General features: G+C 38.8%; 1 protein-coding gene across 6 annotated transcripts in view; it reads right to left on the bottom strand.

The window, feature by feature from the left end:
* ERC2 (ELKS/RAB6-interacting/CAST family member 2) overlaps positions 1–15,321 on the bottom strand; it is an 880,873-nt gene that overhangs the window by 611,453 nt on the left and 254,099 nt on the right. For all 6 annotated transcript variants that reach the window (XR_004971467.1, XR_004971468.1, XR_004971469.1 and 3 more), the window contains exon 4: positions 10,338–10,412. Coding sequence is in view for 1 of the 6 variants with exons in the window: in XM_036331877.1 (XP_036187770.1) it covers positions 10,338–10,412 (75 nt within the window). In the remaining 5 variants the exon portion in view is untranslated. The remainder of the gene's footprint in view (positions 1–10,337; positions 10,413–15,321) is intronic.

The raw sequence follows: 15,321 nt of genomic DNA, 5'->3' as shown, positions 1-15,321 counted from the left end.
GCACAAATTTCGTGCACCAGGCTTCTAGTATTACATATAAGAAGGCAGCCATGTCACAGATTCCCAGCATGATGAGTTATGACAAAGTGACAACACCTGGGCACATGAAAACCAGATCATGGAACAGAATGTCACTTGTACCAAGAAGCTTCTTTCATGCCCCTTCAACCTCCACGCGGCCTTCTTCCTCCAGAATAACCACTACCCACACATCTAACCACTGATTACTTCTGCCTATTTTTGAAACACATGTAAACAGAATCATGTTGTATATGTTCTTATCTGGTTTCTTTCAACACTGTTTTGAGGGCATTCAATTATGTTATTACATGCTTGGTCCTTCTCATTGCCATATAGCATCTCACTGCATGAATATCCATTATTTATCCACTCAACTGTTAATAGCTATTTCATTTGTTTCAAGATTTTGGTTAGTCTGTATATAATTATGTTGTGTATCTTCTGTTTAAATGAGATTTTGAACAACCATTGTTAGAGTTGCTCCTAGATATTTTAGGTCTTTTTTAATACCATCAGAAATAATAGTGTTTTCTAGATTTCATTTTGTAATTGTTACTGATATGTAGAAATATGATTCATTTTAAAATACTGACAATCTATCTGGCTAAGTTCATTTATTAATCTAATAGTTTATACATGGATTCATTGAGACGTCTTACACACAAATTATGGTGCCTGTGAATAAAGGTGGTTTTATTTCTTCCTTTCTAATTCTTATACCATGGATATCCAGACTATTGTTCAATAGAAGTGAGAGCAATAGGCATTCTTGTCTTGATCCTTATGTCGTAAGGAACGCTTTCAACATTTAATAGTTAAATATGTTTTCTGTAGCTTTCTTGTAGCTACCTCTTATTAGATTAGGAAAATCCCCTTTCTGATCTGTTTGCTAAAAGTTTTGGGGTTGTTTTTGTGTTTTGGATTTTTTTTGGCATGGGTGGATGTTTCACTTACCAAATGCTTTCTCTGCCTTTATTGAGATTTTTTTTTTTTAAATGTCGGGTAGGAGCTCAAATATGAGATTATATTAATTTTGCTCCTTTATCCCATTAAATAACATTTGATATTTGATAAATAACATTAATTGATATACAAAAGGTAGTCCTTGTATTCCTGAAATAAGCACAATTTAGTCATGTGATTTAATTGTCATTGGATTCAGTTCACCAGGATATTTTATATCAGGTTTAAAAGAGATTGCTTATACATCTCCTTTCTTGAAATGGCTTTGTTGGATATTAATATCAAGGTTGTACTGGCCTCATAAATAAGATGGGAAATGCTCCCCTTTTTAAATTCTCTAGAATAGTTTCTGTATGATTGATGTCATTTTTTTTCTTCAGATGTTTAGCAAAATTCACTGAAAAAGTCATCTGGGCCTGCATTATTTTGTTTGGTTTGCTTTCTGAATTACGAAGGGTTTTGTTGTTGGTAAGATTTTTAATTCTAGAATCATTTTTAATATATGTAACTACTCAGATATTCTATTTCTTCACATGCAATTTTAACAAGTTGTTTTAAAAATAATTTTTCTAAAATTTTAACTCTATGATCATAATGTTGTCAATAAAATCCTTTCCTGTTTTTAATGTCAATAAGATTGATAGCAATGCCCCCCTTTCAATCCTGACAATGGTTACTTGTGCTATCTCTATTTTTTCAATTATAACAAGAATTCACATTTTTAATCTCTTAAAAGAAGCAGCATTTGGTTTAGGGGCTCTCCTCTAGTATATGTTTGGTTTTTATTTCATGAATTTCACCTTGTATCTTTACTTCTTGTTTTGAATGTTATAATTACAGTTGACATTCAATATTATTTTATAATAGTTTCAGGTGTGCAGCATAGTGGTTGGACAGCTATACAATTCACAAAGTTATCCCCCAATAAATCTATTACCCACCTGGCACCACACATAGATATTACATTAGTATTGACTATATTCCCTATGCTATACTTTACCTCCTCAGGACTATTTTGAAACTGTCAATTGGTTCTTCTTTAATCCCTTCACCTTTTTTACTCAGGCCCCTAAAGCCTCTCCCCTCTGGCAACCCTCAGTTGGTTTTCTGTATCTATGAGTCTATTTCTGTTGTCTGTTCATTTATTTTGTTCTTTAGATTACACACATAAGTGACCTCATATGGTATTTGTCTTTTTCTGCCCGAATTACCTCACGTACAATAACTCTAGGTCTACCCATACTGTTGCAAATGGTAAGATTTCATTCTTTTTTTGAGTGCAGGTAATATTCCATAGTATATATGTACTACATAAATAAAACAAAAAGACAACCTACTGGAAGAAAGAAAATATTTACCAAAGATACATCAAATAAGGGGCTAATATCCAAAATTTATAAAGAACTCATATAACATATTATTAAAAAAAAAACAATCCAATTAAAAAATGGGCAGAACTGAATAGACTTCTCCAAAGAAGACTTACAGATAGCCAGCAGGCATATGAAAAGATGCTCAACATCACTAATCATCAGAGAAATGCAAATTAAAACCACAATGAGATATGAACTCACACCTGTCAGAATGGCTACCATCAATAAATCAACAAACAGCAAGTGTTGGTGAGGATGTGGAGAAAAGGGCACCCTCGTGCACTGTTGGTGGGAATGCAAATTGGTGCAGCCACTATGGAAAACAGTATGGAGCTTCCTCACAAAATTAAAAATAGAACAACCCTATCACTCAGGAATTTCACTTCTGGGTATTTTTCCGAAGAAATCAAAGACACTAATTCAAAAAGATATATGTAACTCTATGTTCATTGCAGCATTATTTACAACTAGAGGCCCAGTGCATGGAACTCATGCACTCGGGGGGTCCCTCAGCCCAGCCTGTGCCTTCTTGCAGTCCGTGAGCTCTCGGGGGATGTCTGACTGCTGTGGAGGTGGGAGAAGCTCCCGCCACCGCTGCTGCGCTCGCCAGCCATGAGCCCAGCTTCTGGCTGAGCAGCGCTCCCCCTGTGTGAGCACACTGATCACCAGGGGTCAGCTCCTGCATTGAGCGTCTGTCCCCTGGTGGTCAATGACCAACCAGTCATTCCGCAGTTCGGTTGATTTGCATATTAGCCTTTTATTATATAGGGTAGCCAAGATATGGAAGCAACCTAAGTGCCCATCAATAGACAATTGAATATCTTTATTATTTCTTTTCTCTAACTCTCTTATGGTTTAATTTAATCTTCTGCTGTTTTAAAACTTAAAAAGTCTTCTCTCAACCAAACTGAATGACCTGCTCTTCCCAAGACACTCTTCATACTTTTCAGCCCCTTTGCCTTTGCTCATCTGCTTCCCACTATTAATAAACCATCTCTCTCCACTTAATCAAGATCATGTCCATCTTTCAAGGCCTTCAGGTACTACCTCCTCCAAGAAGTAGGCCCTGTCCCTCTCTCATTTGACATCCTCTAGCCCCTGCAGCCCATTTTGCCATTTTTAGGTCTCTATTTGGACACTGGTTTATGCATTTCCTTCCAGAAGCGCCTTAAAGACCAATCACTCAATTTTTCTGAAAGGCTCCCCATGGTGCTGGGCACAAAATAGTTGCTCGATAAACACTCCTGTTTGCGACTCAGCCTCAGGAGTTGAATTCATACCAACTAAACCTGTTTATTGCAGAAATAATCAACTGGCAACTCATTTAGAATCAAACACATCATAAGGAGCATTTGGGCAAAGAAGAAAGTAAGTCTCATTTTTAAAAAATCTTCCTTGCCTCTAAATGACAACTATATATCATACAGAGCTACCATTTAACTTGACATTTTGCTTTTTCTGGCTATCACTTCAATCCCACATTTCCCCTCTTATTTAAAAAAAAATAGTTAAATAAGAAAAAGTGTGTGTGTTTTTAAGTTGAAAGATGAGAAGATGAAGAAATTTCTCAACGACAAAGAAAAATAAGCTAAAGGATAATTTTTGGTATTGTAAATGGATAGTGCACACGAAAAACACAAGGCTTTCCAAGTTTGAATGAATTATGCTCCACACTATTATAAAGATTTCAGGGCAAGACTTGAAAGTCAGGCGGGGAAAACAGGGCATGTATTGGCTGTAGGGCACATATTTAGAGCCTATTTGGAGAGGTGATAACACATGTGTAAAAAGGGTGAATCTTGACTTATGGCACAAAATACAACACTGGGCCTTTCCAAAAATACCAAATAGACCTCTCCAATTCTCATGAGCTGCCTCAACCTGTTCATTGATGCAAACCTCAGTTCATAATTTTCAAAGTAAGTATCAAAAGAAAAAATAGTTGAATGGGCAAAGGACCTAAATAGACACTTCTCCGAAGAGGACATACAGATGGCCAAGAGACATATGAAAAAAACGCTCGAAGTCAATGATCATCAGAGAGATGCAAATTAAAATGACAATAAGGTATCACCTCACACCTGTCAGAATAGCTACCATCAACAAATCAACAAATGACAAGAGCTGGCGAGGATGTGGAGTAAAGGGAACCCTCATACACTGCTGGTGGGAATGCAGACTGGTGCAACCATTATGAAACACAGTATGGAGTTTCCTCAAAAAATTAAATATGGAACTGTCATTTGACCCAGTGATCCCACTTCTAGGAATATATCCTAAGAACCCAAAGCACCAATCAGAAAGAATATATACACCCCTATGTTCATAGCAGCACAATTTACAATAGCTGAGATCTGGAAACAGCCCAAGTGCCTATCAGTAGATGAGTGGATAAAAAAAGTTGTGGTATATTTATACTATGGAATACTATGCAGCAGTAAAAAAGAATATCTTAGCCTTTGAGACAGCATGGAGGGATCTGGAGAGTATCATGCTAAGTGAAATAAGTCAGTCAGAGAAAGACAAGTACCACATGATCACACTTATATGTGGAATCTAAGTAAAATAAACTGATGATGGGAGTGGATCCAGAGACATGGAAGCATAGAACAGAGTGCGAAATCTCAGAGGGAAGGCAGGGAGGGTAGGTGGGTGGACGATAATCAACCATAAACCTTGTATGCATTATGCATAACCCATGGACAGAGACAATAGGGTGCTAAAGGCCTGGGGGCAGGGGGGGAGAGGGCAGGCTGGAGGGGGTCAATGGGGGGAAAAAGGAGAGCATATGTAATACTTTCAACAATAGAATTATAAAAAAAGGAAAAACATAGTTGAATGTATGGACTATTTTCATTAAAAGTAGACTGGAGGATTAGAGAGGTGAGAACTTTGGAGGAGAAACCTGTAGAACCTTGGGCAGGTTGCTTATCTCCATTCAACCACAGCTTTCTCATCTGGGAAATGGGGCTAATTATCCCTATGCACGAGTTTTTATATGTCAGGTACCCTGCGCCTGTGTGGCCAGTGGTGTTCGAGCTGCAGGCTGTCACTGGTGGTTGTTATTGTTGTTACTTTTCTTAATAGCCACAAAAAAAGCCAGGCAAAATTTAAATCCTAAAGGCCATCATAATGGCTTGACTAGAAAAACTAGGCTTGACACAAATGTTATATGAACACATCATCCCAGGAGAAGAAATTATTCTGAGTTTGTGTTTACACTCAAACAAGTAACAGTTCAAAAGACAGATGAAATATACACCTAAACAAACAAAAAATAAATAAAAATACTTCAGCCATTACATAGTTTTCCTGATTAGATCCTAAGACTGGAATTAAGTTCACATTGGAAACTGGGATGCATTCAATGGCCTAGGTTTGGATTTGAAATCTCTCCCTCCCTAGCTTGTGTGACCTTGGGAGAGGTTGGCAAGTGGTAGCTCTTGTCTTCTCCATGCTCCAGCACCTTCTGTGCCTGGCAGAACTGAAATGGCTGAATTTGACGAAGCACTAAGATGTCTTTTAGGGGAAACGTAACCCAACTGCAGGTCAGCTCAACCACATGGAGAAGAGTAGTCTCCATGCCTGAGCACCAAGACAAGGCTTGATTTTTAGTTTTGATAACAAAAATCAACCTTCCCACTGGAGTTTAGCATCTGAATACAAGTCACACTTTTTTTATCAACAGCACAACTAGAAGTGGACAATTCAGTCAAGCTCAGTCTTGAATTGCTTACAGCACAGTTCCCATGGAGAGCATGGTGGGGACAATTTTGCTAAAGAAGAACCACGTATGACACACATGTGCCCTGGTTGGTCATGTGACTGGAAAGCTAACCACCCACAATCCTCACTTCAATTGCCACAGAGACATTGTCACATGGAGACATTATGCCTCCAGCCTCTTAATCCACTTTAAGAACAAGTTCACCAGATCAAGTGTATTTTCTGCAACTTTCACTAAAACCATGACATCACTAGTATATGTCCCATTTGATAAATTCTGCTGTTGTCAGTGCTAGGATAAAACTTGTTTTACTTGATGAATGAGTGCCATTCAATTCACAAGCAAAGGAGAACCTAGGGAACTCCATGCATTTTCTTTTCAGCCGGCGTTGCTAAGTGTGAGTGAGGTTCTATGCTTCTATGCCCTAACTCAGTAATTATTATTCTGGGGTTGATTGGGTTTTCTGCATTTTTTTTAAACACGGCTTTCTTCCTGTTCCTTCCCTCTGTGACTGTTGGAGCTGCTGCAGTCACCTTGTTCAGACAGGCGAAGAGGTTGTCTGAAAATACAGCTCACATGAAGGAAGCCAAAACAAGAGATGGAATGAGAGAAAATGAGATCTGTCAATATCTCTTGAGCCCCTGGATCAAGCTGTGCTGGAAGCAATACTTCTGCTGTTTTGTGTTGTGGGGTTTTTTTCCATTGATATGGGCCAATAAATTTCCTTTTGGCTTAAGCCATTTTGAATTAGATTTTCATTCATCTGAAAGTTCTGAGTAACAAAGAAAAAAATTTTGAGATTATCTGACAAGTACTGTCATTACTGTAATTCATTTCCCTTTTTAAAAAAAAAAAAAAAAAAGGAAGGAAGGAAGAATAACACTGGATACAGCTTTAGGGATGAACCCAAGAAAGTGAAACTTTTGGACATCATGTTTATTCCATGTCAAAATTACAATAAAAATAGATTAAAAACAATTCTTTCAAAAGACAGCATTAACAAAAGAAAAAAGAAGGTAAAAAGCCTTTTAGCTGCCCTTTTTATTGACAGTTCTCCATAAGAGCAGAAAAGAGGGTCTTACTAAAAAAAATTTAGACACAAAAGCAAGAAAGAGAAAAGCACAGCAACATCCACAGGAAAACTAATTTTTCGGAGAAACACACACAGTGTTCTAACAGTGCAAACCAGGAACATACCTGCCAGACCAAATCGGGACCAAAATTAAAACTTGGAGCTCCCTGCAAGAAGATAAATCACAAATAACTTCAATTCATTCTGCTTCCCTTCATTTTCATTCAGGTGACCCTCCCTAGACTCAGCTGGCCAGTAATAGATGTGATGGCTACCAATGGCCCTCCCCATGGTGTGCCCCACAGAGAGAGACCTTCACAACTCTACAAGGGCGAGGGGCACAGAGAGAGTCACTACACGTATGAGATTGTGGTTCTAAAGTGCTTGACTTCACAGATTTTCACAGTAAATACCTTTCTAGAGTTGATGTAAAGTATAAGGGTGGTGACGATGAGAAGTCAGAAAGTCTCCCTCAGATTCACTAAGTAGCAAGGGATAAGTAGGAATAACTTCTAAGTCCTTACTTCACGCCACCTCCCTGAAACTACTGATCAACGTCCTCTTGGAAAACTCCCTTTAACTCCAGATTTTGCCAAGGCGCTATATATGACACTGATGTTTACCCGAAGGTGTTTAAGTTAAAACACAATAGGGTCTCAAATTCCACCCACCAGGATTAAGGGTCAGATCTATTTGATAGTCAACCCTATAGCTTATAAAGTATTGGTTTCCAATATTCCCTCCAATTTAAAAGGGATGTAATAAAAAAAAATCAGATGAGATCACAGCCTCTATCACAAGCTACACACATGGCTGAGGAAATGACCCTCTACCAGCTGCCTCCATAATTCAATTTATGCATGTTGAGTAGATGCTAATGGGACTCAGACTTCCCCACTGACAAAACAGAAGGCTATACTTTGTAAATAAGCAGGCATCCAAAAGACAACAGAAACACTCCAGGCCCGATTCCCTGACAAACACATTGATCATCATTGTCCTTAAAATGTGTTCTACAAATCAGGAGCATTGGCATCATCAGAGAAAAACTCCAGACTCAATTTACTGATAATATATGGATATAAATTTGCCCTAAAAAAATCATGTTTTTATGCCTACCCACCTAGATAGCCTAAACAAGTGTTTTTATTTATTATTTTTTTGTTTTCCAACAAAACATATGATGTTAAAAACAGTAAGCTAGAATCAAACAGATTTACTATTTATTAAAGTCACAAATAAGTACTAATTGTCTCTGTAGTGACCTCTACTAGGAAAAGGCCCACAGCACTGGAAGAGATGTCATTCCTGGCTTCTCCAAATAGTTTTGGGACACGTTTGTTCATTTATTTTTAAAAAAAACACACAATACTTTGGAAATAGATTTTATATGTACCCTCTTTCCCATTACTAATTGTGCGGATATAGGTGTGGAGGTGGGTAGAAAAGTGACTGAATGACTTTTTGCAATAAAATAAAATCTTTAAGCCCTAACCAGTTTGGCTTAGTGGATAGAGCGTCGGCCTGCAGACTGAAAGGTCCAGGGTTCGATTCCGGTCAAGGGCATGTACCTTGGTTGCGGGCACATCCCCAGTAGAAGGTGTGCAGGAGGCAGCTGATCTATGTTTCTCATCGATGTTTCTAACTCTCTATCTCTCTTCCTTCCTCTCTGTAAAAAATCAATAAAATATATATTTTTAAAAATCTTTAAAATTAATTATTTGTCTTTTCTTTCTTTTTCTCTCTCTCTTCCTTTATTTTTTTTTCCTTATCAAAGTTTCAAGTTTGGTTCTAATGTGAAGTGAGGATGAAATCTCAGTTATGAACCAATCTCCCTCAGTTGTAGAATAAGTTTCATTTCAAAATAAATTAAAATTACATAAATTCAAAATGAACTGATAAGCCAAAATTAGCAATTATTTTTAATCTTACTGGCAGCTGGTCCCTTTGATTATATTTTTCAAACCAATTTGCTGCAAATGCATTATGAGTACCTTGACTCATGTAACCTTCGGGAGACATATAGTTTAAAAGCAAATGTTCTACATTATTTCCACAAAAATCTACTTGGATAAAGACACTGTCATTGACTGGAGGGGGGAAAAAAAGAGAATTGTACATGCCAAGAACTCAATGGTTCATATTCATTTATTTTTCCCTAGGACATGGGAATTTTTGGCAGACAATTCAAAATCATCTGCTATAAGAAAGACAGAGAAATCATTATCCTATCAGCAAACTTCATGATTCTCTTGCAGGCTGATGGTGACAAACTCTTGAGTGTTAAACTCACGTGTAAAATTACTAAATTGCAGACGTTGTTGCTGCGGTGTTGTCATGGAGCAATTTAAATCAAGAATTACTTATTCTTAAGATGAATACTCTGTTTTCTTCTGGCAAAAACTGGAAGTAACAAGACTTCAAATGTCTAGATACTGACAAAGCAATTGGTTTTCATTTAGATCTGTTTCTTAATCATAAATCGTGATTTGGCCACCATCATTTACATCATTATTCTTTAAAAGCCCTGAATCCATCCAGGAGTATCTTTGACCCTTTTAAATAGCATATTTCTGTGCTTCCACAGCTAAAGAGGGTACCTGGAGAGGATTTTAAAAAGTATTACCTCCAAGCATGGTTAGGAGAAAATACTGGAGTATTTTCTTTGATAAGCAAAAAAAAAAAAAAAAGTATTATTCTTTGATAAGCAAAAAAAAAAGTATTATTCTTTGATAAGCAAATTTTGCTAACAGCATCATTTAAATTATTTAATGACTCCATTGTATATAAAGCCAAATCTTAGTTTGTCAAGGTGTCTTTTCACTGCAATGTGAGTGGGAGGGGAAAATATTTTTTTCCAGGGTTAGAAATTTACTTTTAAAGCACACACAAAACATCCCTTAAGGGGAAAAGCATCAGCAATGCTCTGGAAAGGAACCCAGCTCCTTTCCGCTCCCCTGAGCCAAGGGATACTTGAGCCCTTTATTCTTTTGCTCAGAAAAGGAATCTTAAAAGGCCGAGAAATTAAATGTACCCAGGAAGGCAAAAGACCCAGAATAAAAGCACTTATCAGGGAGCCTAGAGAAAAATACAACATTCATTTCCATGTTTGCTAGGCACCCACCAAGTTAGAACAAACTCCAGAGCCACAGCTTTTTTGACAAATGTGAACAGCTCCTACCTTCATCTCAATGACAGTCTGGAGAGCCTTCGTCTTGGCTGGCTCCGGCTGAAGTTGGCTTCTCCGGTGCAATTCCTGGGGAGGAACACGATAGAAATAAGCCTGACGGTTCATCCTCCTGTTACACCATGGCCTTTACACAGGTGCCACACAGCCCCCCGGGCGCAGGTTTGCTGTGCACAGACATAAACAAGCCACAGGTGCCAATCCCCCCACCCTCCTTAGCATCCCTCCTGCTTGGAGCTGGAGTTCCGGTGAAAGGCTCCTGGCACATGCGCTATTTCTGAAACTTCCATCAATAATTAATGTCAACTGTGACAAAGCCAGCAAGTAATTATAGTCCAAATACTGTTCAACACTGGGGCTGTTGCCCAGCCATCAAATCATAATTTACTAAATTACATTGCTCTGTGCTCCCAATACAAACACAGCAAGAAAAACGGAGGAAAGAAAATGACTAACGTGGTTGCAAATCTGTTGCACGCATGGCATTTAGCTACTGAGGTAAGTTTGAAATGAGCAATTTAAAACCTTTCCAGGACAACTATGTCACTTTTTGGAGTGAACCGATCTGATGAAATCCTGTGAATCTCTTCCTTCCTAATTTACACTTTCAGTCCTTGTTCAAAATCACGTGTGTGTGTGTGTGTGTGTGTGTGTGTGAGAGAGAGAGAGAGAGAGAGAGAGATGTTTATGCGCATGTGATGCCAATAAATTAAAATTGGCATTAATATCAACAGTGTTAGTGGGGAGGCAAATGGTTAAAGCCAGATGTAGGCTCAAGAACTTCTGGAATATGATGGCTATTTCTTTAGATAAAAGCAAACAATATAATTGCAATTTTAAGCTTGAAGGCTTGCTTTTTCCATGCCTCTTCTCAAAAGAATGGTTCTATTAAGACTAAAAAATTGTCTTGGCAGAGGAGAAGAAATGAACAAGGTTGTTTTGTTCATGCTTTGATTTTCTTAGTAATGATTACTAACAGTTTTATGAGAGTAGCCAATGACAGGAGTAAACAAAAGTGCTTGCACATGTCTATGCTGCTGATACAAGTTACCTATGAAGTAATTCCATTAAGAATCGTTTGACTTGCCCTAACCGGTTTGGCTCAGTGGCTAGAGCGTCGGCCTGCAGACTGAAGGGTCCCAGGTTCAATTCCGGTCAAGGGCATGTACCTTGGTTGCAGGCACATCCCCAGTAGGGGGTGTGCAGGAGGCAGCTGATCGATGTTTCTCTCTTATTGATGTTTCTAACTCTCAATCCCTTTCCTTTCCTCTCTGTAAAAAAATCAATAAAATATATTTTTTTAAAAGAATCATTTGACTTGTAAGTCACATGTGGACTAATTCCAAAAGTCTTATTTGCTTCCAGAAAACTCATTTAAAGTCAACATGGAATAGTTTTAGGCTTTTACATTCCATTGATCCACAAACATTAAAAAAAAGAAAGAAAAAAAGAAAGAAACAGCAACAACAACACACACAAAAACTTGGACATTGAAGAAAGAAAATCAACATAATTTCCAGCTTTTTCCAAGTACAGACATTAAAATTAAATCTACGTGCACCACTACCATCTATTATCATTGTCACTTCATAAAGAAAGAATATATTGACATAAAAATTGTCAGAAGAACAGAATCCCACAATAAAAGACAGTCCTTCCCATGATAAGATAATATCCTATTTCCTTGTTCTTATTTGCCAGCAGCCCAAGAAAACCTGGTCATGCACCATTGTGCACATGTCCAGGGGCCAGCACTGCGGAACCACCACTGCAGCTCTGGACTGTAGCCATGGGGGCAAGGAAGGGAGCATATTTTCTTCTCAAAGTCATCACTAGCACAAACCAGCAAACCTGTGCAAAACTGTTTCTCAACCTCTAATTTAAGAAGAATTGGAATAGAATTTGTACTTCTTAATGATTCAAAATGGTCGGACATCAGTTAGGACATTTTTCCCCTCTAACATATCCCTAAAAGGGAGGGAGTCAAGTATTACTGAATCCACTTTATGATGGAGTCAAGATTCTGTGTCCTTTTAATGTCCCTGGACTGCCATGATCTGACATCACCGACCACTTGTAGGCTCCATGGTGATGGCAGAGATTTTCTGAAGGAATGACCCTAAAAGCTGCTGTCCTTCATTGTGCATCTACAGTGTCCCTGGTTCTACTTGTCTCCTTCAAGCCCCAACACTACCGTTGAGGAGTGTGATCTGTGTTGTGAGTCCTGTGGGCTGCTGGTAAACCTTTAACAAACAGCACCCACCAGGCCCACTTCAAGCTACCTAAGTGGTGTCACTGAGTGCGGAATTGGGAAGAGGGGTGCAATAACACTCCACTGTATAGTATTTCCACCATATGGACACAATGGATAGAAGAACCTCAAGAGCATAGAAAATGGTAAAATATAACAAAAAATAGGGAAATGTGAGTTCTGAATACAAGTTCTTAAATTGTGAGTTGGGATATTTAATATGTAATATAGGTTGTTAGAACAAGTTTCCACTATTCAGTTATCATAGGCTAGCACAATCCAGTTTCCAGCACACCGCGGGGTAAATCACATGGTCCATAAAAATCTACTTAGCCCTAAACATTCATTTCAAGATAACTGGAGAGATCACTGGACCAATAAAATCTCATTGATGAGAAAATGGAAAGTTAAGTCACTTGTCAGAATTGTTCCATAGTCAGTGGGAGAAGAAATATATTTCACAGGTCACTGATTCTGATACTGTTATGGGTGGGGAGCTCTCCATGTCTGCACCAGTTGACAGCAGAGGTGGACTTCTTGCCGTGTCATGAGAAAAGGAATTTTCTGAAAATCACGTGGGAGAATGAGTGGCATTTGTTTGCATTAAATTACATCCCTGCGTTTCCAAGATCCCATTTCCCCTCCATCCCACCAAGGAAAAGGTCCTGTTTTGCTTTCAGCAGAGCTGGGATTAAAGCTGTTGTCCAGAGTTGCTGTTTCATGTTTGCATGGTCCAATCCAGCATCAAGCTAGCTTAGTTTGTGGTTCCCACTGCAGTCCATCAGCCCGTTGCATGTGGAGTTTGCAGGACCACATGGCCATGAAGGGAACACAGGCAGGAGCAAAGCCAGAGGAACAAGAACACTAAGAGAGAAAACTCCTTCATCTGGGGGATTACGCATTCCCAAATTTCCTTGGGCTTGCAGTGGCCCCACCCCCTTGGCCAATTATCTCTGTTCCAGGTTAGATTAACAGGCACCTTCCCTACATCTCCCCAACCTTAGAGTGAATGCACTCATCTCCCCTTTGTTAGACACCTTTCCCCCAGTGATTTCCGGGGAATAGACCAGTGTTTCCCTCAAAAGTGTGAAGTTGCAGCTTCCTGGTAAAGCTGCCCAGATGGTATGCTTACAATGCCTGGCCTCCCTTTTGCCCATTTCCTATGATTAATAATTACCTAATTACAATGGTAACAATACTATGTGGCATCAAAAGCATCTTAACAAAGAAAGATGAAAATGAAATTCAGGACAATTTCATATCATAGCCAATCCCAGTTTCAAAGTAAAAATCGTAAGATAATTTTAAGAGAGAGGTTAAGCTTTCATAAAACAAATAAAAATAACCAAGAAGCAACAAAGCACCACAACAAATAAAACCCATAAGGTAAAAGCATGTGCTGTTATAATTTCTGCCAAGCATAAAAACATTTTTAAGGGAAAATATGCACTAACAAAGCTAAACTTGTAGCAATAGTTTTACAAAAATGGAAACAGAGTTCTCTTCACTATAATTACACAAGTTCTGCTGTAATATAAACCAGCTCAGAATCCAGATTGGGCCCTTACCCTCTGTGTCACTCCATAACAAAGAAAATAACATCTCCAATTGCTGATGAATTATTATTTCCCTTTCTTAACTACACTACTTCGATCAGTCCTGACTTCATGGTTTCTGAGGACCACCTTAATTCCGAAGATGTCAGGCAAGTGACGACTGTAATCCACACGCAGACTTCATGGACTATCTCAAAGTCCCACCTCAGACGTTTCACTCATCTCTGAGATTTGGAAACCTTACAGTGCTCACTCTGACTGCAGCCAAGAGGGCCAGCTGTAGACTAATGGAGATGCTCCTCTTCCTTAATGTAGAGGAGCAATGTTCAGCCTTTTCCATCTCATGGCACACATAAACTACCTGCCAAAATGCTGCAGTACAAAACTATATAGGTCTAATTTTGATTCATTCACACTGGAAGGCTATTGTTGTGTTGGCTGTTGTCATTTTTTTTTTTTTTTGATAATCTAAGGGAAAAGAGTTCAGTGCCCCCTGACTAAATAGTCAGGTATTGTATGTTTTAAATATTCTTACGGCACACTGGTTGAAAATCGTTGGTGTAAAGTGGTTGGTAGGAAGCCTCATCACCACCATCCTTGTTTGGAGATGAGTTCTGTGACTTACTTCTGGCCAGTGGAATGTGGGTAGAAATGAGAAACTCAACTTCCATAAATACCTCCTAGCACAAGCATGTCTAACTGGCGGCTCGCAGGTTTGTTTAAACGAGGCCTGTAGCCTGCAGCCACGCGTTTGACATGTTTGTCCTAGCCTGTCTTCAACTCACCCATTTCCCTGTCTGCTGGCTAGAAGTAAAGGACTTCAAGACCCAAGAACGTGGCAGGACCTCAAGATAAAGGAGCCTGGGTTCCTGAAATGCCCTCTGAAAAGGGTGCCGAGCACCCACATTGGATGGTGGTGTACATGAAAAATAAACTCCTACTAAGTTAGCCTCTGCGTATATGGAATGTATCTGTGGAGATCCCAGCTCTCTCTCCCTTAACTACTGCAATAGCTACAATGAGACCTAATGCCAAATTAGCCCTCCATTGTGTGTTGCTTTTGAATCACCAACTGATTGTAATGTGTGAGTACTGGCCAAATTTTTCTAAAGAGACAGTAAGGTAGTTGGTGCTCCAACTCTCCCTAACCATCTGAAAGATGGGCCCGCTA

This window comes from Myotis myotis, unplaced genomic scaffold, assembly GCF_014108235.1.
Source record: "Myotis myotis isolate mMyoMyo1 unplaced genomic scaffold, mMyoMyo1.p scaffold_m19_p_13, whole genome shotgun sequence".
In the NCBI taxonomy this organism is placed as follows: domain Eukaryota; kingdom Metazoa; phylum Chordata; class Mammalia; order Chiroptera; family Vespertilionidae; genus Myotis; species Myotis myotis.
Note: the sequence above shows the minus strand (reverse complement) of the source record. Positions and strands in the feature narration are given on the sequence as shown.